The sequence below is a fragment of the Pterocles gutturalis genome, unplaced genomic scaffold (genome assembly GCF_000699245.1).
Source record: "Pterocles gutturalis isolate BGI_N339 unplaced genomic scaffold, ASM69924v1 scaffold13852, whole genome shotgun sequence".
Lineage (NCBI taxonomy): Eukaryota > Metazoa > Chordata > Aves > Pterocliformes > Pteroclidae > Pterocles > Pterocles gutturalis.
This window is the reverse complement of record NW_010112978.1, coordinates 10150-37350: the sequence shown is the minus strand read 5'-3', so window position 1 is coordinate 37350 and position 27201 is coordinate 10150. Positions and strand designations below refer to the sequence as shown.

The following is a 27201-nucleotide window of genomic DNA, read 5'->3' as shown; positions in this document are numbered from 1 at the left end:
ATCATAAGCCTCTGTTTCAAGTTTAGATCTTTACTAGCAGTGACAAAAGCTTGTTTTATCATAAAATAAACTTAAAGCATGTTTTATTATAAAAAGGTAAGTGCTGTGATAGTAGATTTTACATGAAGTTGGAAATCTATCAGGATATCAAAAGTCTGTGTGGTTTTTGATTTAACTGTCCACCACCGTTTTTTGTTCAAGTGTGAAGTGTTACAACATCACAAATTAAATACTAAATGGTCACATTTTTAACTAGTGTTTACTTTGTGTTCTTGCATTTCCCAGCAGTGTGATGTAAATAATCAAAACTCCTTTAACTTTTATGGTCCTAGTATTGATTACGCCGGGAAGATCTGTTCCTGTACTGAACTACTTGTTGGTCATATTGACAGATGGAAAAATGTCAGAGTGTTTTATTTAAAAATTACAGATGAGTTTTGATTCCCGGCAATTCAAAGTGAAAGGCTGTGAGCCTGGTTTAGGCTTGGCTTCACTGGTACACTAGGTATTTAACTGTGTTTGTATGGGAATAAAGATAAAGTCAAAACAAGATGTGCCATTGAACACCCTAGAATGTCACACCCTCCTTGAGAATTATTTTTGTAATTATGTAATATTATTTAGCTTAACTATTTAGATAATCCATGTATTTGATGATTTTTTTTTCACATAACAAAAAAAAAATTGTTTGGTTTGAGTATAACAAAATTATCATAGTCCCAAAGCAAGTAAAATGTACCTGAAAGGAGATTTGTTTTCATATGATAGCCTGTGTATGTATTTGTACATATGTAAATTACATATATGTTTATTTAAGACAGAGAAACTGCTTTATCCTTGAAGTGTTGCTAGAGGTTATGTCCCTGCTCCATCCAGTTCAGTATTTGTGTATGTGAAGGAGACTTCACCTAGTCTTGTTTTTTCTAGGAGATTTGTTAAGACGAAGTGTTCCAGAGTCATTGCTGCAATACCTTTCTTTGCTCAAACTGATAGATCTTCTGTTGTCACTGCTGGCGATCTTTGTTGACGTTTAGTTCTTGGCATTTTGCACTGACAAGCCTCATGTAGTCGGGCTTTCTACCCAGGGGTGGAATCGAACAGACTTTGGCCTCACATTCACGATTGCAGCGTGCTGCCTGCTGAGATTGTGCATAAACTGTTCTTGAATCAGGTCCATGGGACCTGATGAAATGCATCCATGGATCCTGAGGGAAATGGCAGATGAAGTTCCAAAGCCACAATCCATCATATTTGAGAAGTCGTGGAACTCTGATGAAGTTCCCGTTGGCTGGAAAAGGAGAAACGTAACCCCCATTTTTATAAATGGGAATAAGGAAGACCTGGGAAACTACAGACCGGTCAGTCTCGCCTCTGTGCCTGGCAAGATCATGGAGCAGATCCTCCTGGAATCTATGCTAAGGCACATGGAAAACAAGGAGGTGATTGGTGAACAACCAAAACGGCTTTACCAAGGGAAAATTGTGCCTGATGAATCTGGTGGCCTTGTATGAGAGGGGTCACAGCACTGGTGGATAAGGGAAGGGCAACTGACATCATCTACCTGGACTTGTGCAAAGCCTTTGACACTGTCCCACATGACATCCTTGTCTCTAAGAGGAGGGACATGGATTTGATGGAAGGACCACTCGCTGGATAAGGAATTGGCTAGGTGGTCACACTCAGAGTTGTGGTCAATGGCTCAATGTCCCAGTGGAGACTGGTGACAAGTGGTGTTCCACTGCTCAAAGCCTCATCCAGCCTGGCCTTGAACACCTCCAGGGATGGGGCATCCGCAGTTTCCCTGGGCAACCTGTGCCAGTGCCTCACTACCCTCACCATAAAAGTTCTAAATCCAACCTTTTTCAGCTTATAACTGTTACCCCTTGTCCTGATTTTAAGAGCTGAAGAAACATGTAGATGTGGACTGTACATGTGAAACTCTGGTTAGTAATAGTGGAATCACTTACTGATTTTTATTGTACAAATTGAGGTAATTTTGTTTTTTTTTTTTGAGCATTCTTGACTGGGTAAGCTGCTGCTGAAATAAAATGCCATTTCAGTCTCACAGAGGAACAAAACTTTGCTTCTGTGCTCTGAATGCAGTACTTGGCTTGATTAACAAGCGTGTCCTGACTAGGGAGATAACTTAATGAGGCCCAGGGCTGGGGGTAAAATTCTTTCTTTTTATGGTTGTAAGCAGAGTACAACAGTGATTCATTAAGCAAAGCAGAATGAATTTTATTTTCTTTGTACAGTGGCAGTGCTGTATAGTCTGGGGACATCCAGACAAGGAAATCTGTCATACTGACAAATACTTTTGAAGGGTGTGGTGGGTGTAAGTGCTTAATATAGTTTATGTAATGGCTGCTCTATATATCTGAGATTAAAATAGCACTGTTTAGTGCTGAAATTAGTGCCACTATGGTATAGTGCAAACTCTGCTTGCTTTATACAGTCTGTTTGCATCTGTATACGCTGCTTTTGAAGGACAGTATTGGTAGTAACAGTTCACCAACATACCAAACATTTTTTGTTAGGTGGTAGATTATGAGAATTTGCCAATGTGATTATTATATCTACTTTTATTTTGGTTTTGATTAACTATTACTAAACCTCATGTTTTCAAAATTAAATTTTATTTGCGTCAGTTTGTCCTTTTTAATCTGGGTGTGGATTGGAGTAGTGTTGGTTGGGCCTTCATAGGTTCTGCAAGTGCTTTTGTAGTTCTTTCCTAATCTAGTTATCTGATGTTAATGACTTCATGGTATTTTTGTAAAGTTTCTGATTATCCAGGGTTCCATCATAAAGGGCCTGCAGTCTTCAGTATCCCCGATTGCCTATAAGGTCTATCTTTCCTGCCCCGTGAAACTTGAGATCTTCTGATCTGGTTGTTAACACATCTCCATGGTCACTTGTCATGGCTTGCTTTATGAATCAGGGTGTCTCTACTGCGCCGTTAGTTTCTTCTTTAGGTCCTAGGTGTTGCTGTCTTTGCAACAGCTGGTGAGAATCCTTACGGTAATTCTTCAGTCAGATGACCAATGGCTTCGTTACATCTCCCTGCTTCCTTCTTCCTCAAGCCTTTCTTCTTCATCTTCTGCTCTACTTAACACTTTGAGACTTTCAGGAGATGTCCTGGCTTGGTAGCTACCTTTGAAGTGTCCTTCACTTGCCAAAGCTTGCATTAATCTTCCTAAATATAAATTTATGTTACTGGCAGAAGCTGTTTGGCAGATTTATGATGGCCAGGCCAGCTCTAGCAGGTGTGGACAATCAGCTGGATAAAATGGAATGGCAGTTCATGCAACCTGTTATTGCCTTGCTCTGTTAAGTTAGCTACCCTTTAGGTTTTTTGGGTTGTCTTTTTGTATGGGGTTTTTAATAAATATTTAGTCTAAAAGGAGAAATATTTTGTTTCAAATTAATCAAAGAGTAATTCATGATGACAATGTTAGCTTTCACTGTTCGTCTCCATGTTTGAGCCAGGTAGCATTCCAAGCTAATGCAAAGAATTTTCCCAGCATATTCAAGAATCTGTATGAACAGTAAGCTATGCTGAATGTTTTATTAACATGATTGTCCCTCTTGTATTCAATGTCACCAGCAACTTGCTTTTGCATTTCCCCTTTACGGGGAGAATTGTTTCTTTTAAGCAAGTGTAAAATTTATTAGGCTGTAATGTTAACTTAACAAAAAGCAGTTGTGTGGTGTTCTCTCCAGTGCAAAAATACAAGTCCTATCCCTTATTACAATTACTTAAGTTTCTGGAAACTTCTGCAAAGCAGATTTTATTGTATAAAATACAGATTGTGATGGTATAAGGTTCAGAGATTGCTTTTGATAGTAGACTGATTGCAAGAACAATATAGATAATCAGACTTCAGTTGTTAGTAACTGTTAGTGTAAATTGATTATTTAATGCACATAAAAAGAGGTTCTTAACCAATAGGCATCCCTATGGGGGAAGACAGGTTCAGCCCGCCGCTTGATCCCAGAAGTTACAATGCAGTCTTCCCTAACTTTCTTCCCTCCTTATTTTATTTTTTTACTGTTTCTTTGTATTTAGGTGGAGCTTGAGTGACTCTAGTCATACATACCTTTAGTGATTGGTGCAAAATTCTCTTGGTTAAGTATTAAAGATATAGTCAATAAAATAGAGAACACATGCTCAATAGGAGCGGTCATGCCTTGGAGGCAGGTAACTTTGGGATGGACCCGTGTGTTGGTATTATAACGAGCAAGGTTCACCTCAGGAGAGCAATTTCACCGCAGTTGCTGGCTCAGTCACTGCCGTCCTTCTTGCTGGACAGCTGCTGATGCAGTTTATTGGCTGCATCGTGCCATCAAGTCCCCCTCTCCTGCAAGGGGTACAGCAGCATGTTGGGCATGGCCACGGAGCCTCCGTCCCATCTGACCCTCCGTTCTGTTCCTCTTAGCGTGTGCCGAGGTTGCAGGGTGTATTGCCTGGGAGACCACTGCAGAGTGAATTCTTTGCGTGCCAACTGCGCCTTTGTCCCAGAAATTAGCAACTGTGTTTTACCTTATCCTGAAGATTTTCTTATAACATTATAACATCTGTTAGGATGTAGATATTACTTTAGAGAAACTAATTTCCCCCCAGTTGTTTTCCCACATGTTTTTCATGCTTCTGGTGTATTTTACTCCTCCTTGATTTATCTGCCATGATCTGTGGTGCTTTTCTGCTGCTGTTAGGAGAGCATCGTGTTGGGTGTTACAGTAAAACAGACAGTACTCCAGTCAGGTTTAAGGCTCCAGTAAGGAGTACTTAAAGCTAATGCTTTCAAATTTACGTGCTTTCGAAGCTGAACTGTAGAAGTGAATGTCTAAAAAATGTGTTTTCAGTTCCTTAAGTATGTTATGTTCCCAGATATGCTCTTCAGGCTTTTGTTATTTGGAAAATATGAATATAAACTGAATTTTACAATGATAACATAGGGGGGAAGTGTCAGTCATAACATTTTGATATGATAAGAGAATGTTTGTTTTGTGTGGAGTTTTAAGTTCCTGTTGTTAATTAAACAAATTTTAAGGAAAAAAGGCATGTTTTGAGAACATGTAACTCATCCTGTAGGGGATAAAGGAGATAGAGGTAATCATTGAGAAGGGTAGTCTACTAGTGAGCAGTATAAAACTAAAACCTTGTATTTTTTCCTGAATTTTGTTTCCTAAACAGACTTTGCTAGAATATGCAGAGAAGTGGAAAACATCAGAAGACCCCCTGCCCCTGTTAGAGGTGTACACAGTGGCTATCCGAAGTTATGTTAAAGCACGACCTTATCTTACCTCGGAGTGCGAAAATGTCGCCTTTGTGCTTGAACGTTTAGCACTGTGAGTATGTTTTTCAGTTACTAAAACCAACCTGCATGGTATTAACTTTTCACTGCCTAAATGCTTTCCCAATCCAGTTCGCAATCTATCAGAATTCTCAGTAGTTTGGAAAGCACCTTCCTCCCTCATGGTGAATGCTGTATGTGAGTGAAAATATCTTTGGTTGTTGGAAATGGAGCAGTCTTGAGAAGGGCTCTGTTGATATAGGACAAGCCAACCTCACTGGCTTGAAACACTTTGCTGCTATTGATCTGCGTGCATCAATGTGCACCGTATTACAGGGTTGAACTTCAATGACAGGTTTTTTTTTTTATTATTATTATTACTAGTGGGTTTTAGAGAGTTTGCTTTTACAGCTTCTGCAAAGAGTGTCCATGGCCACCTTTTCTTTATATGTTCAAACAAAACAGACCTTTATGGCCTTGACATTTCAAATAAATAACTGTTTGGATGCTAGAATTGTCAATTATACATTTTAAAAGCCAAAAATTGCATCAAATAATATTCCTATTTACCTTCCAGAAGCTGTATTGAACTTCTGCTGTGTCTGCCTCTTGATTTACCTGAAAATAAATGGGAAGATTTTCAGGCTTTTGTACAGGTGAGTTTGATGAAATGAAGACTTAATAGCTTTTAAGAACGGTTTGGAAACTTAGAGATATTAAGTTGTAGCATGTATGTAGACTTGTTTTCTGATGGCTGATAAAGATCAAGCCCTTCTAGCTGGAAATTCTTTGTACTCTGCAGTAACTGCTATCAGCTGTATCTCTTGTCTGTCCTAGTTCATGTAGCAGCTTTGGAGAAAAAATATGTTTAGATACTTGAAAGGAAGCTCATTTTTAAAAGATACTTGTCTATTAACATTGTTAGAAATGAAATAATAACATATAAGTCATTCTGTACTATTTATAGTTGTACATTTGAGATTTATTACGAGTGAAAGATCTGTCAATACTGCGGGATTGTTTGATCTCCCACAGGGCACTAGCAGGTTAAGGATTAGAGCTCTGCTTTAAAGGAGGGTGTTGAAACAAGTTCTGCTCCTCAGTATTTATCAGAAATATGTAGTGGGAGGTCCTGCCTTTTGTTTGAAGAAAACAAAAAAAGTGGGGATTAGGGAGACGGAAGGAATACAGTTACCTTGGATTCTCAGCCTAAATAACGTAGGAGGATGCAAGGCTGATTTTTAGAGTGAATTTTGACTGGCAACTGCCTGATGTAAATCAGTTCTGGAGAGGTGTGTTTTTTGTTTTTTGCAAGGAGGTTCCACAGCCTTCAGAGCAGGTGGAAAAGTAAAAGAAAAGTGAGGAGTAGACATGAGCCCTTTTTTTTTTTTTTTTTTTTTGGACCATCAAGGTCTTTGATTTGCTCCCAAGCATCCCTCTGTTTCCAGAATCTATCCTAGTATCTAAATGCAGTAGAAATTATTTCAGTTGATTTTAAGACTCCAATCTGCCTTCATCATAGTTGTGTGGTGAGGTCTTATAACTTACATCTTTTGCCTTTACAAAAATACTTTTTTTCCTAATGACTCTAGTGCATAAAAATTGAGCTGCTGAAGAGTCTGAAAAAAGTAAGAGCTTAGGCAGCTGGTTCCAGACCAATATGTGCACCAGAGAATTTGCTCATCTGTTTTTAAGAGAGATGCCTCTTTCAAAATGTAGTTTCAGAAATTTAAGAAGTAGCCCTGTTAATAAATCTCAAGGCAAGTTTGGGGCCACTCAGTCTTTTTGGTTTCTCTGCCTAAGTCTTGGGCAGCTGAGGTAGAAGTAAAACCTGTATAGGATGAATATTAAGATTGTTTTGTTATACATGTAACTCTATCTGGTAAGGGTGGGTTTTTTGACATAAGGTATAAAGGAGTATGAAGGTAAACATTAAGACACGTGTTCTTAATTTTTTCTTAACAATACTTTGCTTTGTAAAATATGTCCTTCAGGTAGCTCATAAAAACTTGATGGAACATGGCAGTCAAGAGCTGCATATTTTAACTACGCTTACACAAGAGAAGGGAGTGTGGAAGAACCCAGTATTGTGTGGTATTCTTTCCCAGGAACAGTTGGATACAGATAAAGGTAAAATTTAAGACTATGATTGGGATGAAATATGCCTCATTTTTTATAATATATTGAAATACTGTTATGATATGTGGAAGTATTTTTTGAATATAGTTTATGTGATAATTTATAAGCTATATAAATAAATATACTTGCAGAATTATCTGAATTATTAACACACTATGTTCCTAGGAATATGCAAATAACTTAGTGTTGGTATTTTGCATAAAGTGTAATCATAGCTGCAGATCTTGTGCTGTTTCCTTATAAGCCATATTGGTAGGCAAAAATTATGTGACATAAAACAAAATATACATGTTTTTTTTTAATATGAGTATGGCTCTTAGTTATGAAATGCAAAGAGGGCCATTACCGAAGATTCACTGGCTAGCACTTACCCTCTTTCAGTGGACAGATGTCTCTCTGCAATCTTCAACCTGAACTCCAGCATCACAGTCTCTGGAATATTTGTAAACTTCAATTATAGGATTCTGGTTTTGTTCTTAGTGTTGCCTTTAGCATTTCGTATTTCAGAAGTTCCCAAGTATTTAAGTAGTCAGCTTGTTACACTGTGGTGTTATCACTTGGCAGATTTGATTGACTGAGTCTTTTGAGTGATGGTTAGTGTAAACACTGTATTTGTTGGAGATGAAACAGCTAGTTGAGTCTGGATTTGTTTTTCACAATATCATCCTCTTAAGCTTTTGTTGCCTGTATTTTTTTCAGTTATTTCTTATGTTTGTTTTATTCAGGATATCTGCTGAATTTTAGGTCAGTGATTATCTCTTCTTGAAATTTGAAAGCCTTTGTTGACTCCTGAAGGACAGTTTGCCTCTTTGCATCTCGTGTAGGAAGCACAACTAGGTGTCTGTTTCATCTTAGAGACAGATCCTTTTGAATTCCTCTGTTTTCAGGTTGTACAAACTCAGGACATAGTGTGAAAGGCAAGTTCATTCTCTCTGACCACACAGCGCAGCTGTTTTTTACTGATTACAGTCAAGCAAATGTAGGCTTGTCTGAACTGGACTATTCTCTTACTCCCCTAGTTTTGGGAATACATTATTGCATGGCTTCCACCTAAATATGATCAGGATTTGCTCACGTCCTAAGATGTTAGAGAGGCTGTTCTCTGAGTGCCATGTCATTTAGTAGTTGCCTTACTCCTGACTGCCTTGGGCACAGCTCATTTTTCTGATGAATGTATGTCTGTAAGAATTCATGCAGTAAGGAGCTCAATAAGAGTAGAGGATACTCAGTTCTTTGGAGCACTGAGAAGAACAGCATGCCTGTCACTGATTTCTTTGATGCTGATGGGTATTGCTGCATTAATACAAGATGTTAGTAAAATCTGTCTTGAACTGCACTGCAAGAACTACATACATACAGTACGTACAGATTCGTGTGCGTGTGCACATACAAAATCTTTTCACCTTGTAAATATTTTCTGGCCACTTGATTTGTCATCTGCTTGGGTGACAAACATTGTCATTGCCCTGGATTTTTAGTCCATCTCTGACCACAAATGTTGGGAAACCTGGCTTAAGTTACCAGATTCCGTGCAATAGATGTGACCGAATAGAAGAGAATCTCCTCTTGGGAACTAGTGTAATGCTGATACCCCACTTGAGTTGTTTTTGAAGAAAATTGATCTCTCTCCCCCTGCAAGTGGAACATCAGCATTGTCATTTGGGGCTCTGCCTGTTCCCACAACGCTAGTCTGTTTTGTATGGAGGACCAGCCTGGAGATGGGAATTTGGATTCCTAATGACCTGAGGGACATATTTTTTTCTTTTTCTTGACTGATAACTCCAAAAAGAACTTATTTGCAGAAACTGAATTGCCAGCAGGATCTTTGGATGTCATTTATGGGCCTCCTAAGGGGACATATGGAATTGATAGCACTACTCAGGACTGCCATCTGAGAGATTTCCTGAGAGAAACTCCTTTTCTCAGAGTTTCCTGAATCTGCTTGGTATTGTGTCATGAATCAATCTACATTCATTTGAAGAATGCACAGGCAATCTTCCACTCCTTCAGAGCAGTTCAGTGCTGAAAAGAGAGATCCTTCCCCGAGTTCCGCTTACCTTATTTTTCTTGCTTCTGTCCCTTGGCTATGTCTTTACCCAACAGGACCTACAACAATTACGCAACTAGGCCTGCAACTTCTTGATTCAAATTCTGGTTCCTCAGCAGTATTATCTCTTAAAAGTGTGCTCAGGAGCTGTAAACTACTTGCTTATTCATGTGAATTTTTGTCTTTTTCCACCTAAACCTGTCTCCTGTGTCTTTAAAGAATGTCTGTCAAATTTTGAGTTTTGTCTATGTAGCATCATGAACATTTTAGACTGAAGAGATCACCCAAAGTTACATCATCCTGTTGGGTCATGAGGATAGCAGAGTACCAGTCTTCTCAAATAGTATTTCAGGGATCCCTCATGAGCATGTTGGTAATGTTCTTTGCCGTGGAGCACTGCTCATCCAGTTTCCATTGACCTCAAATAGTGAGAAAAACTTTTTAATGAATGGTGGAGCATTGCACAAAAATGACATTTAATTTTTCCAAGAATCATGCTGTTGATAAACTAGATCATTCTCATTAAATGCTTCAGGTTTTGTGCTCATAGAGGTAAACTGACTTGTGCTGAAAAAGCACTTGTGCGAAAGAAGCAGTTTTGTCATTATATTTCTTATGGTAAACTAACAATCACTTTCAAAACAGACATTGCACTATAAAATATATTTATAAAATGTTAAAAAAAAAATCTTATCCTTAAGAACTTCCCTACCATAGACTTGCTCCTGCAACCTCGGCACTGGTTTTTCTCTTAAAATGTCATACATAGGTCAGTCGCAAAAGAAATATCATTAAAACTTGTGTTTTGAATGAGCTTTCAAATGTTAACTGTAATGATTATAATCACTTGGATTAGAGTAAAGGCTTAAGAGCTAATGTGTGTCTTTAACCTCGGGGTCTTCCTGTATCTTGTTGAAAAGGTAACAGAAAATGTTCCGATGCTTATGCAAGGTAGGCTGGCTTGAAGCAGTGGACACTAAAGGAAGGGGATTACTGAGGACTAGCAGATAGAACACAGCCGCTAAAATATTAAATGCAGTAATTATAATAAATCAGAGTGAAACATCTTGGGTTACAAATATAGCTTAAAAGTCTAAGGTCTTCCTGGATCTTGTTACAGAAAATAAGGTAAAATGTTCCAATGTTATTCCAGCAGACTAGCTGGGAGTAAGCACTGTGGGTGAAGGGATTACTGGTACCTGGTAGGAGGAAGAGCAAGGCTAAAACTACTGAATGTAGTTAATCACTGGGTCATTTGTGGGTTGACAGGAGTATGAACATTTTTTATAAGGCATTGGTAATGACATTAAAGGAACATTTATTCTGCTGCTTAAAAAGCAAATGCCCTCTAGTAAACACAACAATGGTTACCATCTACCAATTGTCTGTTAGTGTGCTCCAGTTTTTTGTTGTTTCTACATGAATAAAAATCTGGTCATATCTTCATCGACGTGGACAAAAGAAGAAGGAACTCATATTTGACTGAATGTTCTTACACATCAGTGAGCTGTGGCTGATCATTTGTAATAGTGCACAAGGATCCTGAACAAATAAATAACAAGTTGGTTGAAATGATAATTCAACCATAAATCTAAAAAAATACATGAAAGATAATGGTGGGGACTAACAGGCCTGATTTCTGCAAAAGGCAGTATTTTCTGCCCTAAAATTCTGTGTACTAAAATGATAAAAAAGAAAACAGTTGACCTAATTTCGGTTGCAAGATGGGCTTTTAGTAATATCCTGTATAAGTAGCTAGAAGAAGGAGAAACGATGAGATAAAATGAAAGACAGTCGTGAATCAAAAACTAACTAGGATGGGAGGAAGCAAAGAATAAAATGAGGTGATCTTCTTTAAGTAAACCTCATGTTCAGTATACTTATACTCCAAATACTAGAGACATAATTAATTTTGCAGATTTGAAAGCTGAATTAAGCTGAAATGGCTTAATTATTTAATCAAGACCAAACAGGACTTTGAGAGTCAAGAAAATATAAATTAGGTGAATGGGCAACATGATTCAAGTGAAATTCAAAGCGAGTAAATTAAGAGGAATGTAACAAATATTTCTACCAAGGCATGTAGAAAGTGAGCGCTGCAGGTGCCCAGAAGTTTTCAGGAAGGGGTGGTGAAAGTACTCAAAAGGCTGGAAAAAATCTAATTTAGAAAAGATCAAGATTTTACCCTAAAACTGAAAGACTAATGAATCTGCTGTTTTTCTCAGGAGAATGGAAACAAAAAACCAGTAGAAAATTCTGTTGTTTTTAAAAGATGGGAGAAGGTGTCATGAAATTAAGACGTACATATTGAAAACCAAAAATAATTTTTATTCAGTATAGAACTGGCTTGTAGAAACAATTGTTGCAGGGAGGGGCTGATGTCAAGAGGATTAAACAAACTTGATTGTGTCTATCTAGTTTTAATAACTGGCTTTAGATACTTTGGAGGTAGTACTAAACCTCATGCTTCAAAGCTGAAGCAATTTTGATGTTAAAGATCTGGATGAGACCTCAGGTGTATATGTAAGAGTAGGAACATGAACCTGTGCTTCCCTTTTTTGTAGGATTCTTATGCCTTCCCCTGAAGCACCTAGAGTTGGGTTGTTGGCATACCCAGTAGAGTTTTAACTCTGGTAGCAGCGTGTCTGCAAAATACAGTTGAATAAAATACAGCCATTCCTGTGTCTCTGAGTTTTAAACTGTACACAGTAAAATATACACAAGATAAGCTTGTTTTTGTAGGAAATTTACTTTTAAAGGAGTTTGACTGTGTTGTATGGATGTGTAATGTGAAATATTTAACACAAATAGAAAGGACTTCAGATGCTTTTACTCTTGTCACATTTATCCTTCTGTAGCAAGGTCTTTAAAAGGCAACTATTAGGAAAGATGTAGCACAGATGTATAAAGCAGGATATGAGAGTAGTGGCTTTGTGTTACTTGTCTTTCTGTAGAACTGTAATCAAATGATATCTAAATATTTTAATATTTATATGCTTTCTAATATGTTTTGTGTGCAGCTATTTTGCCAATAAATTAGAATGAATTAAGACCTGCAAGTAGATAAAAGGCCTCCTATAGCAGGGAATCCATATAATAAAGCAGCACAGTTCTCAAAGATTCTTTTTCCTGTCTATGCTTCGTACCTTTTGTATCTTTTTTGATTTGTGTAAAGGTTTGGGGTTAACCATGAATGAGTAAATGCCATCTCTTAACTCTGTAACCTGCTGTGAAACGTGTGTGTAATACTTTGGTTTGTTTTTTCTTTGAAGTGAATGAATTCTTAGTGTTTGAAGGCCCCGTCCTGCTGGATATGCGTATTAAGCACCTAATGAAAACAAAGCAATTAACACAAGCTACTGCCCTGGCAAAACTGTGCTCTGACCATCCAGAAATCAGTGCAAAAGGCAATTTCAAGCAAACCTACCTGGTCTGTCTTTGTTCAGGATCACCAAATGAAAAACTCATGGAAGAAGTAAGTAAAAAACAAAGAACTTTTTTTAGACTTATTTCTATAATAATAATAATAATAATGAAATCAGTAATCATGGGCTGTTTTTCTGTAGAAGAGCTTTTTCTTTTAAAATATGATCTAAAATATTTTTGGTATTATATTTTTTTCTTTTCATTTAAGTCCCTTTTAAACTGACTAGAAATTACTTGATTAAAAGACTTGTGGAAGTGTAGTATTAGGTCACCAGTAGGCATTTTCTGGCTCTGCCACAACTTTGTTTGATTTTTGCTTGAAGTATTTTAAAATTCTGCCTCAGATCCTGTTAGTAAGTTCTCACTCTTAATATTTTAACTATAGCTTTTTGTGCAGTACCTGGTAGGTAGAACGGGGGCCCTTTAGATGCTACTTTCAGTTCAGAGAAGAAATGTAACCTTTTTTGACCCAAATGCCTGGGGTGAAATTGAAGGTGAAATCAGGTCTTTGATCTGGTTTAAAATATATTTTTTTTAATTAAAATGCAAAAGTCAAAGAAGAGATGACAGCTTTGCTTTTCTGCATTCTTTCAGATGACATCTTCATTTCTCACCCCACCCCAAAGTTTTATCTGAGCTTTTTTCCTTCTTAAAGGAAACTGACTGCAATTTTCAGTTTATTGACTGTCTGCCTCTGTCTGCTGTCTTTTTGTATCTCTAATCTTTTTATGTTAATAATAAGCATTAAGCATGTTGAAATTGATCGTAAAGGGATGAAAACTATGCGGTGATTAGAGTTGGAAAACTTTCCTGCTCCAGATACAGACTAAATTCTAAGCTGACAGCTTTTCACCGGGCATGTTCCGGTCCTCAGTACGATTGGATCAGTCTTACCGTCCCAGCTCTGGCTGCTGTAGGCCCTGCCAGAATAGGCTGGGGAAGAGCTGTCACAGGGCTGTGCCATCTCATATTTGTTTGCTGAAGATTCTCCATGGACCTTGGAATTTGTGACTGTGAAACATGGTTCCTTCATTAGTCAGCCTCACTGCACCCCAAATCAGAACGGGCTGGGTCAGTGAATGAGTTCTCAATCCCATGGACAGGAGTGGACTAGCCTTGTTTCTTAGGATGTCGTAACATACAGATAAGTTCAGACTGGGTTATCACAGGGAACCTGATTCAGATATTTCCAAACCTTGGATTGCTTGGATTGCTAAGGTTTGTAGCTTCAGCTGCAGCACTGTTTGCAGTATTATTAAGCCTTCTGGAAATTTCACATATTACCAAAAGAAGGCAGATATGCTGTTAACGTGTTGAGGTGGACTTCTGAACTGAGAAGGATAGTTATTTCATAGTGTGAGAACAGTAAGAAAATGGGAAAGAAAAGGTAAATCGTAAGAAATACAGATCACTCTTTAGTGGTATGGAAATTTTGGTATCTATTCAGAATAGGGAGAAATGTAGCATTTGATCTCATTTTCAGCTTAGATTAGTTTGCTTCAATAATGTGAAGAATTCAAAGCTGCAGGACGTGAAATGCTGGACTGACAGACTTGATGACTGGACTGTACAGACCTTTGCTGGAAGCTGGGTCCCATAGGAACGCTGACAGGCTGGAAAAACATTTCAGAAAAACATTCCAAAGTTCATTTTCCCTTATTCTTCCTTAAGATCTTAACTGATGGTTCCTGTCTGAGATGAGGTGCTGAGCAAAGCAGACCTTCAGTCTAAGGTGGTATTACAGTTATGTTAATCCATCCTCTCTGAGGTCTTGAGAAATGCAGTTTTCTTTAGAAGATGACTTTGAGGTTATTAAACCTCAAATGATGTTCAGTGAAGGGCTATTAGTGTACATAGTGTCAATTTAGAGGAAAAAATGAGTTGCTGTACTCTTCAGCATTGTAGTTTGATTGCTGGACCAATAGCTGGGTACCATGGTGCCCAAGCAAGCTGTGCTGCCACCTTATCCAAAGTACCAAAAACAGCTGGGCATTTGGGCAGGTGCTTCTGTTTCTTGCTTTGGGTGGTCTTGTGATTTCTCTAGAGAGACTTCCAACAGTGCTGTTGCAATGGTCAAGTTATTCTTCAACTGCCAATGTCAAAGAACGTCCTGCCAGATGCACTAATTGATGTAATCAAACCCATCTACCGAGAATCAGCTTAGACAGTAGTTGGTATAACCAGTGCACTCAGTCGGTACTGATACAACTGTCCAGTAGTACCAGGTGACTGGTTTTTCCTTTGTTTTACTGCAAAACCAAGTGCTTCCATCGTTGCTTGAACAAATAATTTACATTGCAGAGACTGTAATGTTCTACTAGAAAAGCATTCAGTTGACCTGGATCTTACTGTACAGTGTCCCTACTGGAACATTCATGTTAAACTTCAGATTCATTAATCACCCAGCTATTGTATTAAAGCAGCAGTAGCACCAGTGACTGGTAAAATGGGTTAGAATTTCAGGTAATAATCTTTTTGTGTTAGACTGCAATTTAAAGTCATAAATCTGGTTATTACAATTATCATATGCATGTAATATATATGAATTATTAATGTACTTTAAAAATTTTAGGTGACTGGGACAGTAGATACAAATAAGTTATGTCTGAGAAACAAGTTTATATTCACCTTAATAAAGCAGTTTTTCTGGTGGCATAATGAGTTTTGACACTATAAAATGCACTGATTACTTTCAAGCTTATCTATTTGATTGTGAAACATTCGCTAACTTCTAAATGAGTCTTTTTGCAAAGGATCAGATGACTGTATGTGTGAAAATGAAACCACTTAGTCTTGGTCTTGTTTTCTTTCCTCCCTACTAGATCGCAGAAGTAGATTGCAAAGATGCTCTAGAAATGATCTGTAACCTAGAATCCGATGGAGATGAAAAAAGTGCTCTAATTTTATGTGCAGCATTTTTATCTCGCCAGCTGCAGCAAGGAGAGATGTACTGTGCCTGGTGAGTTTGAATATTGTTTTCTGTCTAGTGGAACAAAAATTATTTTGGGGAAGATAGAGCTGATACATCATGAGCCATAAGTTAACTTTCTTTAGCTGATAAAATCTATGAGCTAAACAGGAAGGAGATAAGGCTCTTGGAAAGCTAAAAAAGAAAAGAAAAAAAAGTATTTGACAAGATGAGCTTCCATTATGGGAATTTGAAGGCTGCATGTATGATGAGGCATTTACAAATACGAGTAGCTGGTTAATGATTTTTCTTGACAATAATCTTACTCTGTAGGAATAAGGAACTTAATATCTGCAGGCAGCTGGTCAGCATTATGTCAATATTTAATGCATAAGTACTGTTCCCATCTGTCCCTATTTCGTTAACACAGTATCTCTTTCTCTAACAAACTTCTAGAAAAGAAGGAGCTCTTTACTACTGTAACCAAAATAATAAGCTAGATGAAGATACTTATTGTTTAAGAATTGCTTTCATTAATGTGGGAAGAAATAATTGGTCTTAGTTGGCAGATATTTAAGCTCTTAGGGTCTGAATTTCCAGCTGCTAACAGTTTGGTTGTACTTCCAAACCTGTACAATTCCTAAAGAATTTGCTTTGTTTGTGCAGCAGCAGGAGAACACCTGCTAATGCAGGATTTTGCTGTAACAGATTCTGCTAAAGTTTTGTGGGTTACACCATTCCACAAGTTACTAAACACTCTTGATTTTTTGCACCTAATGAGGAATGAACTAGTGAGTGAATGTAGATACAGTAATATGGTTTGGCTTTGCGGGATAATTTCTCGCTAAATCACAGTTAGATTCAGCCCTTAAAGAGAGCAGCTCAAGAAAAATGTATCTATCACAGAGAAAAGCCATCCTCCTGTAGCTGTTAGTAAGTAGTAAGAATTGAGAAGTGTAAAATTACAGTCTGTGGAATGAGAGTAAACTGCTTTGCAAGACTTTTTTCAAGACCACATCATGAGTCTGCAAATTATGTAGCATAAATTGTGGTAATACTGTTTCTATTCTGATCTGTCCTTCTGGAATTGAGTCATTGTAATAAAGTTGAAAATTAGAGACGAATCGTGGTTAGATTAATAAAAGCTTTTCTCTGTACGATAAGGTGTGAATAAATTCAGATTTTTTTCCTTTCCCAAAGACAAAATAGAAATGGTTCTCAACCTTGCATTTCTTGTGATCAGATTAGTGGTTGCATTGCTGGCCCTGAAATATTGTTCTCTTGTTCTAGGGAACTGACTCTTTTCTGGAGTAAACTGCAGCAAAGGGTAGAGCCTTCTATTCAAGTGTATCTAGAGAGATGTCGTCAACTTTCTGTGTTAACTAAGACTGTTTATCACATTTTCTTCCTGATTAAAGTAATTAATTCAGAGGTAAGGACAATCCTGAAAGAATATTTTTGACACTTTTAATGGAACTGTAATCAGGAAAATTTATGAAAGCTGCTTTAGGCATCCTGTCCCCTTGTGTAGAATCAGCTTTGGGGCAATCCTGATTCGTCTATAAGTTGATTCATTTTGAATTGTTAAAACTTCCTGATTCATTTGGGAAGAAAAAAAACAAAGCTGGGGATAAACAGAAGAGGTGGGTGCCACAACTGACATGAGGGAGAAACGAAAGATGAGGTTATAGCCTCTCCTATTGTCCGTGTCCTCTAAATGAAGTATTGTCTGTTAGCAGGTTCCTCTTCATTATCTTCCATATTTCAAATATTACAGAAAATGCAGGGGAAAAGCTTATCAAGAGAGGAAATGAAGGCTGTATATTAATATACTGTATATTAATATATAAGAAAACTACAGAAAGTTTAAAAAAAAAGACCACAAAAAACCCTTTTGAATTGCCACTAAGAATGTAGTTTGTTTCAATGAAGGAAATACTTGCCTTTTGTGGACTTAGATCCAATGTTGTATTAAAAACTCTGTTCATCTGTCTCAGCTAACCTTTCCATCTAATTTTCCTTATTTCCTCTCATTATTTGTTGCACTATTTAATGTTTATAGCTAAATTGAGCTCTTCTGAAAGCTTTTAGTTGGAGGATTTCTGTAATTTGGTATGTTTGAAGAATAAAAAAAATCATTTTTTCATTTTGCAGTGTTCTGGTATGGCTAATCATAGGCTTTTAATCTTAAAGATTATTTTTTCCAAATATCTGAAGTAAACTGGAGTTAGAGAGACTGAGGGAAATAACTTTCACAGAGGCTTGTGATATTAAGAGCGCTATCTGCTCCATGCCATACTGATTTTTCTCTAGTGAGCTGTGGATCATTTCTTTGATGGCAGAAATTGGAGACCACATGGGTAATAGACTTGTGCAATCATAAGTTCTCTGGACTTTATTCTTGTGTATACCACAGCCTCTCTGTGAATCCTTGGCAGCATAAAGGGACTGTAAAGTGGACATAAATGTAACTTGCGTTGCCTGAGGGTATAAATGAGAAAAGACCACATGAGCTTTGGAACACTTACATATAGTTAAATGTCCCATCATTTATTACTTTCAGCTGGAATTAAGCCATATGTTCAGTTGAGCTCAGTTGATTTTGAAGTGGCATAATCTTCAAAAATAAACGTAAACCTTTATACCTTAAGTGATTTCCAAATTATAGAACTTTTTGAAGATCACGTGCTTCTCGTGCTTTCGCTGGAGCACCCCTTACCGTTTGAATTCTACCCAGTGTTAACGTAGTGCTCCATAGAAGCTCATCTCAGATAACTGTGACACAACTGGCAGGCTATATTTCATGGAAAAGGCTCAATATTGCTCTAATATAAACTGAACACCTCTAATATACAGTCCTAAAGTCCTCAAACTAGACAGAACATAAAATTAATTTATGTTTTAGTTGTATATAAACTTCCACATTTTTAGTAGCATGAAGACAAATTATGCAATTTAGGGAATAGCATTATGTTTCTTAAAGAGTCTTATTATAAACTCCAGGTGCATTTTTTTCTGACATTTAGGGTTGAATAATGATATCTTTCATTTATAAATATAGAAAGGGTTATGATAAGCTGACTTAATAAAATGAGTCTTGCTTTACAGATCGATGGTGCTGGACTTGCAACCTGCATTGAACTGTGTGTGAAAGCATTGCGCTTGGAATCCAGTGAAAATCCAGATGTCCAGATATCTATTTGCAAGACTATCTCCTGCTTGCTTCCAGATGATTTGGAGGTTAAACGTGCTTGTCAGCTCAGTGAATTTCTTCTCGAACCCACTGTGGATGCATATTATGCTGTTGAAATGCTATATAATCAGCCTGACCAGAAGTATGATGAAGAGAATCTTCCAATACCAAATTCTTTGCGCTGTGAACTCTTACTTGTACTGAAAACTCAGTGGCCTTTTGATCCGGAATTCTGGGACTGGAAAACTCTCAAGCGTCAGTGTCTGGCATTGATGGGAGAAGAGGCATCTATCGTGTCATCAATAGATGAACTAAATGACAGTGAAGTTTATGAGAAGGTCGAGGATTGCCAAGAAGAGACTAAAGAAACTTCAGTGAATGGGCTTGCTGGCACTTTGGATGAAACCACAAGCCTTCTTAAGGGTATGAGAGATGAAAAGCAGAAAAAGAGAGAAATTAAAAAACTCAGAGAGAGGGGGTTCATATCAGCTAGGTTTAGGAACTGGCAAGCTTATATGCAGTATTGTGTTCTATGTGACAAAGAATTCCTAGGTCATAGAATAGTTAGGCATGCACAAAAACATTATAAGGACGGAATTTACAGTTGCCCTATTTGTGCCCAGAATTTTAATTCTAAAGAAAATTTTGTTCCCCATGTAACTTTGCATGTTAAAAAATCCAGCAAAGAGAGATTGGCTGCTATGAAACCGCTGAGAAGACTGGGAAGACCTCCTAAAATAGCAACTGCGAATGAGAATCAGAAAACTGATTCTGTATCCAAACAGGAGCAGCGACCCATTAAGAAGAACAGTCTTTATTCAACAGACTTCATTGTGTTTAATGATAACGATGGCTCAGATGATGAAAATTATGACAAAGATAAACCTTACATACCAGAGATAGTGCCAGTTCAAAAGCCACTACCTGTTAATGAATTCACCTGCCCTGTAACATTTTGTAAAAAAGGCTTTAAATATTTTAAAAATCTAATAGCACATGCAAAGGGGCATAAAGATAATGAAGAAGCTAAACGTTTTCTTGAAATGCAAAGCAAAAAAGTGATTTGCCAGTACTGTAGACGACATTTTGTAAGTGTTACTCACCTGAATGATCATTTACAAATGCACTGTGGCAGCAAGCCTTATATCTGCATACAAATGAAATGTAAGGCTGGTTTTAACAGTTACGCTGAGCTGCTGACACACAGGAAAGAGCATCAAGTCTTCAGAGCAAAGTGTATGTTTCCTAAATGTGGCAGAGTGTTTTCTGAAGCCTATTTACTCTATGATCACGAAGCACAACACTATAATACCTATACCTGCAAAGTCACGGGCTGCGGAAAGGTATATCGTTCTCAGAACGAACTGGAGAAGCACGTTGAGGATCACAGCGAGCAGCCTGAAAAAGAGCAACAGCCTGAAAGCCAGACTGATCAATCTGATCTTAGTCAACCTTCTAAAGCTAATGGAAATACTGATGGAGTTGCTGTTAAAGAGGAATTGACACCTCCTCTGGCTGACAACCAAAGCAGTTTTATCGAAGGAGAAAATGTCATCTGGAATCGAATCAAAGCAGAGCCAGTAGGAAATGAAAGTGTAAACGCATCTGTGAGTGTACTGCAGCAAAGTGATTCCTCACCTAATGCTGATTTGGAGCAGTCTCCTGCGGGTTTAGTGAAGACAGAAGTGGCAATTCCAGCAAGCAGCGTAAAGATGCCTGCTGTTAACCAGAAGATCCGAGAGAACTTTGTAAAAAGAGGTAAATTGGCTCCTACTGCCAGTAAAGTAGATACCACTAAACCTGGAGCCCAGCAGCTGTGCTCGTCGGTTGACTCTTGTCTTCCAGTTTTGCAAGAGAAAAAGGAAGAAGACTGTCTCAGTCAGACTCAGAGTATTTCTGTGACCTCAGACACACTAAAACCAGAAGCTGTTGAATCAAAAGGCTTAGAAAGACAAGTGAGCATTGTAAATCCATTCAGTGTGCAGAATCAGGCAGGATACCGGAACAGTGTACCCATCTCCAAACTTGAAATTGAAGACAGTATTAAGGCTGCAGCTAATCTATATAACCTGCCTTTAAAAACTTTAGAAAGTATTACATTTATTCCTTCACAGCCTAACATAAATAGCTCTTTAGTTCCAGCTGCGTCACCAGCAGCGCCAGTTCAGAAATTTAATTGTCAGGTTGAGGGGTGTACTCGAACATACAACTCATCACAGAGCATTGGCAAACATATGAAAGCAGCACACCCTGACCAATATGCTGCTTTTAAATTGCAGCGTAAAAATAAGAAACCACGAAAATCCAGCATTCTGCCAAATGTGCCAAACAATGGGAAGATCGTATATCTTCTGCCGTCGCAAGTGGGCAGTCCCAGTGGTGCTGCTTTTACTGCACTAAACAAGCCTAATTTGAATCCCACCTGTTCCAATCAAGTGCAACATGTCTCAAGTACACTTTTCCCAACCCACCTAGAAAATTTGGCCAATCCTATGTTGCCTATAGTGGAAAGTGTCATAAATCCAAGTTTGTCTGCATGTATTAAAAGTGAGCCTGAGAGTGTTTTATGTTCACAAATGGAAAATCTGTCTGGTGCAACCTTACCTTCCCAGTTGGATGATCTGGCGAAAACTGTTATGCCTCTGAATATTGATGGCAATTCAGATCCTTTTCTTCCTTTACCTGCAGAAAATGGTCCAATGTCTCTCTTTCCTTCATCAGCAGAGAATCCCCCAAGTTCAGTCTTCTCACAACTGGAAAATAATGCAAATAACTTTTCATCGCAACTAGAAGGAAACACTAGTTCTGCTTTCCCCAAAGAGGAAACTGTTGATCAAATATTTCCCTCGCGATTGAGTAATGAAAATAACTTCAATGAAACTAGTTCTCAATGTCCAGCTTCAGAAAAGGTGAAAAAAGAGCGTGGCCGGGGCCCAAATGGGAAAGAAAGGAAGCCAAAACATAACAAGCGGGCGAAGTGGCCAGCAATAGTTCGGGATGGCAAATTTATCTGTAGCAGGTGTTTCAGAGTTTTCACTAATCCTAGATCACTTGGTGGTCACTTATCTAAGCGGTCTTATTGTAAGCCTCTTGAAGGATCAGAAATTTCTCCAGAAGCTCTACAGGCTAACGGACAGTCTTTGCTTGCCAGTATGATTCTTTCCTCAAATTCATTAAACTTGCAGCAACCCCAGGAGTCTGCCTTCAATCCAGAGACGTGTTTTAAAGATCCAGCATTCCTCCAGTTACTTGCAGCTGAAAATCGTTCCACAGCCTTACTCCAGACTGTGTTTCCACGGGCCAGTGTGACTAACTTTAATACCAGTGGGAATGAGGAAGGAAATAAAATTATAAAACAAGCCTTAGAAACTGCAGGCATCCCAAGTACCTTTGATAACACAGAAGTACTTCCACATGTAGTTACAACAAGTTGCATCACTGGTACAACTCAGATAAATGCGGCTGTTCTTCCCAACTCAACCACATCGCCTCTGCTGCAGACAGTCTGTAACCCCAGTACCCTGCTAACAGACCAAAACAGGATTCTCAATGCCAAAATTCTTCCAATAAACGAAGGCAAGAGTTTGCCTGTTTTTGCACCAGAGGACTTAATGCTAAAGACTGTTGAAAATGGCTTATGTCCAAACTCGTTTTCTAATACTGTTGCAGCGGCACAAAACTTTGCAGGGAACAGTTCACGAGTTTCAGTTATAAGTAGTCCCAAGAATTCAGGATCAAGCAACTTGAATAAGAAGGGAACCAGCGCTTCAAAGAGGAAGAGAAAAGCAACTACACCCTTGCTTGCACCCAATATACCACAGAAAGTAGCAGGAAATAATACAGCAACGATGGGACTCCTAACCAAAAGCACTGAAGGAAACTTGCAAATACAGGGAGAAAATTTTCAGTCCAATTTGCTGGCAAATTGTGGCTCTCAAGTGGTGGTAGAAAATCTCACGCAGAAACTCAACAATGTTGACAATCAGATATTCATGACTGGTATCAAAGAGAACTTCAAAACAGATCTCGAGGCTCATACACCGTTACCCCCTTTAGCAGTAAAAACTGAAAATGGGGATTCCCAGATGATGGCTGTCAATTCATGTGTGCCAACAAATTCGGAGGAACAGATTTCAGAAAACCGTGTTATGCAGAACTTTGAAAAAACCCTGGAAATAATTAAAACTGCTATGAATTCACAGATACTTGAGGTGAAAACTGAAATTCAGGATACTGGCACTGCTTCAGGACAGAACTCACAAGTAAATAATGCACAGACTTCTTCAGGAAATTCTGCACAGAGTGTAAAACTACCCACTCCCTCACAGTTTGCTGTGCACACGGGGAATGTCACCACTGCAAAGAGCAGCTGTGCTCAGTCTGAGACATCTCAAAAGGATGATACTCAAATACTGGAAATGTTGGAGCGCTTACAAAAACTGAAACTAGAAGATGATTCACCCATTCAGGTCTCTGAGACTGTTTCACAGTGTCCTCCAGCAGATACGCTAGCACCAGCAGTTCCTGTTGTATCGACTGAAGATAAACCCCTCATCCAGCTATCTTCAGAGGCAAGTAACATCCAGTTTAGTGATAGAGTTAATAAGCCTTTTGTATGTCAGGATCCAGGCTGCAATTACAGCGCTATGACAAAAGATGCATTATTTAAACACTACGGCAAGGTTCATCAGTACACTGCGGAAATGATACTAGAAATTAAGAAACATCAACTGAAGTACGCCCCGTTCAAATGTGTTGTAGCTACCTGTCCAAAAACATTCACAAGAAACTCTAATCTCCGAGCCCACTGCCAGCTTGTACATCATTTTACGATGGAGGAGATGGTAAAATTAAAAATTAAAAGGCCTTATGGCAGAAGATCTCAAAATGAAACTGTAAACACAGCCCTGCGACCTACTGAAATAAAACCTTTACAGACACTAATAATAGAAAACAAAACTGCAGCTCCATTAGTCAAAGAAACTCCAATAAAGGAAGTTGTGGAGCCTGTAAAAGTCTTGGAAAAACCTCTACCAGATAATAATATTCCTGAAAAACTGGAAAAACCTCCCCAAGTGGTTTCTGTTCCACCAGAGCAGCATAATGCAGTCTCTCTTGGTAGTACAGAGGCACAACCCAAAGTATGCAAGGTTAGGAGGTACAGGAAGGAAAAAGAGGAGAAAAAACGTAGGAAGCCTGTAACAAAATCTCTGGAGTTTCCCACTGGATACAGCCCTTATAGACCATACCGGTGCGTCCACCAGGGCTGCTTCGCGGCTTTTACAATACAACAAAACCTAATCCTTCATTACCAAGCTGTGCACAAATCGGACCTCCCTGCCTTCTCTGCCGAAGTGGAGGAGGAGAATGAGCCAGGCAAAGAGGAACGTGATGAGGTGGAAACCAAACCCGCCATCAAGGAGTTCAGGTGTGAGGTGAGTGACTGCTCTCGCATCTTCCAGGAAGTTACCAGCTTGATACAACATTATGTGAAGCTTCATGACATGACCCCAGAGCAAATTGGAAACATGAAATCGGCTCCAGAGGCCGGAAGGTTTTCTTGTGATCAGTCTCAGTGTAAGACTTCGTTTACAGCGTATCTTAACTACATTGTCCATCTCGAGGCAGATCATGGTATTAAGATAAGGCCAAACAAAGTAGAAGATGACGGCGTATTCAAGTGTGACTGTGAAGGCTGTGACCGGATTTATGCTACTAGGTCTAACCTCTTGAGGCATATTTTTAACAAACATAATGACAGGCACAAAGATCATCTGATAAGACCCAGGAGACTGACACCAGGTCAGGAAAACATTTCAAGCAAAGCCAATCAGGAGAAACCAGTGAAGTCCAAACAGAGAGGACTGAAAAACAGATCGGGAAAAGAAGGTAACGGGCTGTCAGTGAAAACTAAACGAAAGAAAAATGTCAACTTGGAAGATAAAAACTCAAAAGGAATACAAGTACAAGAAAATAAGGCTTATTCACTGAAACGCGGCAAGCACGTGTATTCAATAAAAGCTAGAAACGATGCCTTATCGGAATGTACCAGCAGGTTCATAACTCAGTATCCATGTATGATAAAGGGATGTTCGTCTGTAGTTACAAGCGAAAGTAACATAATAAGGCATTATAAATGTCACAAGCTGTCCAAAGCATTTACTTCCCAACACAGGAATCTTCTTATTGTATCTAAAAAGCACTCTGTCTCAGAAGTAAAGGAAGCCTCTTGTGAGCAAGAGGAGACTGAGAAAAAAAGTGATGTGAAAGAGCCTGAACCAAGTTTGGCAGTGAGTAATAATGATTCAAGCACATCTACGGTACCACAAAAGGAAACTGAAAAAGGTGAGAAGGATGAAGTGGACGAACTGACAGAGCTATTCATTACTAAACTGATTAACGAGGATTGTTCAAGTGCTGAAAATCAAGCCAAAATCTCTTCCAGTGTAAAGAGTGACTTGCAGGAGACCAGCTCCTGCCCCTCAGAAAAGCAAAAATCAAACAACTTAAAAAGAGCAAACAAAGAAAAAAATGTATCTCAGAATAAGAGGAGGAGAACCGAAAAAACCGAGGAAGTACTGCCTGTTGATGTGACCAGTGTGCGCAGGGAGGAGGAGACTGCTGTCGCCATTCAAACAGCCGAAGAGCAACCTGCAGCCTTTGACTGGAGCTCATTTAAGCCAATGGGTTTTGAAGTGTCATTCCTCAAATTCCTTGAAGAGTCTGCTGTGAAGCAAAAGAAAAATACCGAAAGAGACTACCATAGCAGCGGAACCAAAAAAGGATCCCATTCAAACTCACGAAAATCCAATGAGAAGACCTCTGTAGCAAGTAATAATGTCACTTGGTCATGTTCTGAAACTGCAACCCACGTACCATTTGCCAACTTATCACGACTTCCGTGTGGTGATAACGTAAAGATAGTTTTAGACAAGACATACAAAGGCTGCGCTGAGCGTGTGTTGAAGCAACTTCAGGAAATGAAGCCTGTCATCAGTTTGAGGAAGCTCGAAGGATGTGGGGAGGATAATCCAGAGGTTACAGCTGCAAAAGTCATTGTTACAAGACCCAAGCAAGGGGAGTCAAAATACTCAACCTAATGTGTTTAAGCCTGACCTATAATAAAATTTATTTTGAATTGGAAGCCATCAAGCATGCTGGTAACTGTGGAGCTCTTTTATTTTGAAGTGATTTAATCTAGCAAAAAACATGACATGAGTCATGTAAATTTCTTATTTGTTTTTATCCCTATGGGACTTGAAGAACAGAGTAATTGCTTCAGTTTTGTAAATACCTGGTCAAAACCTCAACTTTCTATCAGATTGTCCTATCCATGAACTAAATCTTTGTGAGTTGTCTGTGATTGGTATCTTTCACCAGGTCACTGCTCATGTATAACAGTACTCTTTATTTGTAGATACATTTTTTTTGTATATATTTATTATTGTAAATCATTTGCTGCCACCAGCAGTCTGTAAGTCTAAACTATTAAATGACACATTTATATTCAGAATTTTAATTTGTAACTAAGTGAGCAAGTTTTTAAAACTGTCTTTAAGTCATTTTAAATTAAGAACTTTTGAACTAAAACTAGCTGAGTCTGCCATATCCAGTTTATTTTGCATAAAGCATTTATTTACAGGAGAGGAGCTGGATAAGATCACATTTCATAGGTTAAATGTACTGACACGCTCTCATTTTTGTAAATTTTAACATCCAGTATCTATGGATGATATTCATATGTAGTTAATTCATAAATATAATAGTTTTCTTATAGCTACATTTTTCATTGCTTTCAATTGGATACAAAGCATTTATGATTCCATAATAAAAATGGAAATGTGAATAAAAATAGTTTGCTACATTGGAGATTTAAAACAATATTTGGTATTAAAGAATCCATTGTGAATGTGATAGAAAATTAGTAGTGTGGAGCAGTGTATATATTTGAGGTGGTGATTTGTGAAGTAGCCCAGTATTGCCTTAAATAAAATCACATTTCATTTCTTGTTTTATACATGTTATCTTATAAAGGTTATTTTTGTTTCTGTAACTTAGATTGGTGTATAGTTTAATTTTTGTTAAAAAACCAAAACAAAACAAAAAAACTTCAGAAACCGTTTTTGTAAATAGTGGGTTTATAAAACAGATGGTTTATTTTGATAATACCAGTTTGGTATCTATCTATAAAATA

The 27201-nt window shown here is 38.2% G+C and overlaps 1 protein-coding gene across 1 annotated transcript; it reads left to right on the top strand.

Annotated features, from left to right (window-relative positions):
• Positions 1-5197: 5197 nt before the first annotated feature.
• Positions 5198-26516, top strand: ZNF292 (zinc finger protein 292). The gene is made up of 7 exons (XM_010074280.1): positions 5198-5349; positions 5872-5950; positions 7289-7424; positions 12753-12955; positions 15729-15865; positions 17105-17246; positions 18923-26516. Exons 3-7 carry the CDS (start codon positions 7307-7309, stop codon positions 26105-26107), a joined length of 7785 nt encoding a protein of 2594 aa, XP_010072582.1. The 5' UTR covers positions 5198-5349; positions 5872-5950; positions 7289-7306; the 3' UTR covers positions 26108-26516.
• Positions 26517-27201: the final 685 nt, after the last annotated feature.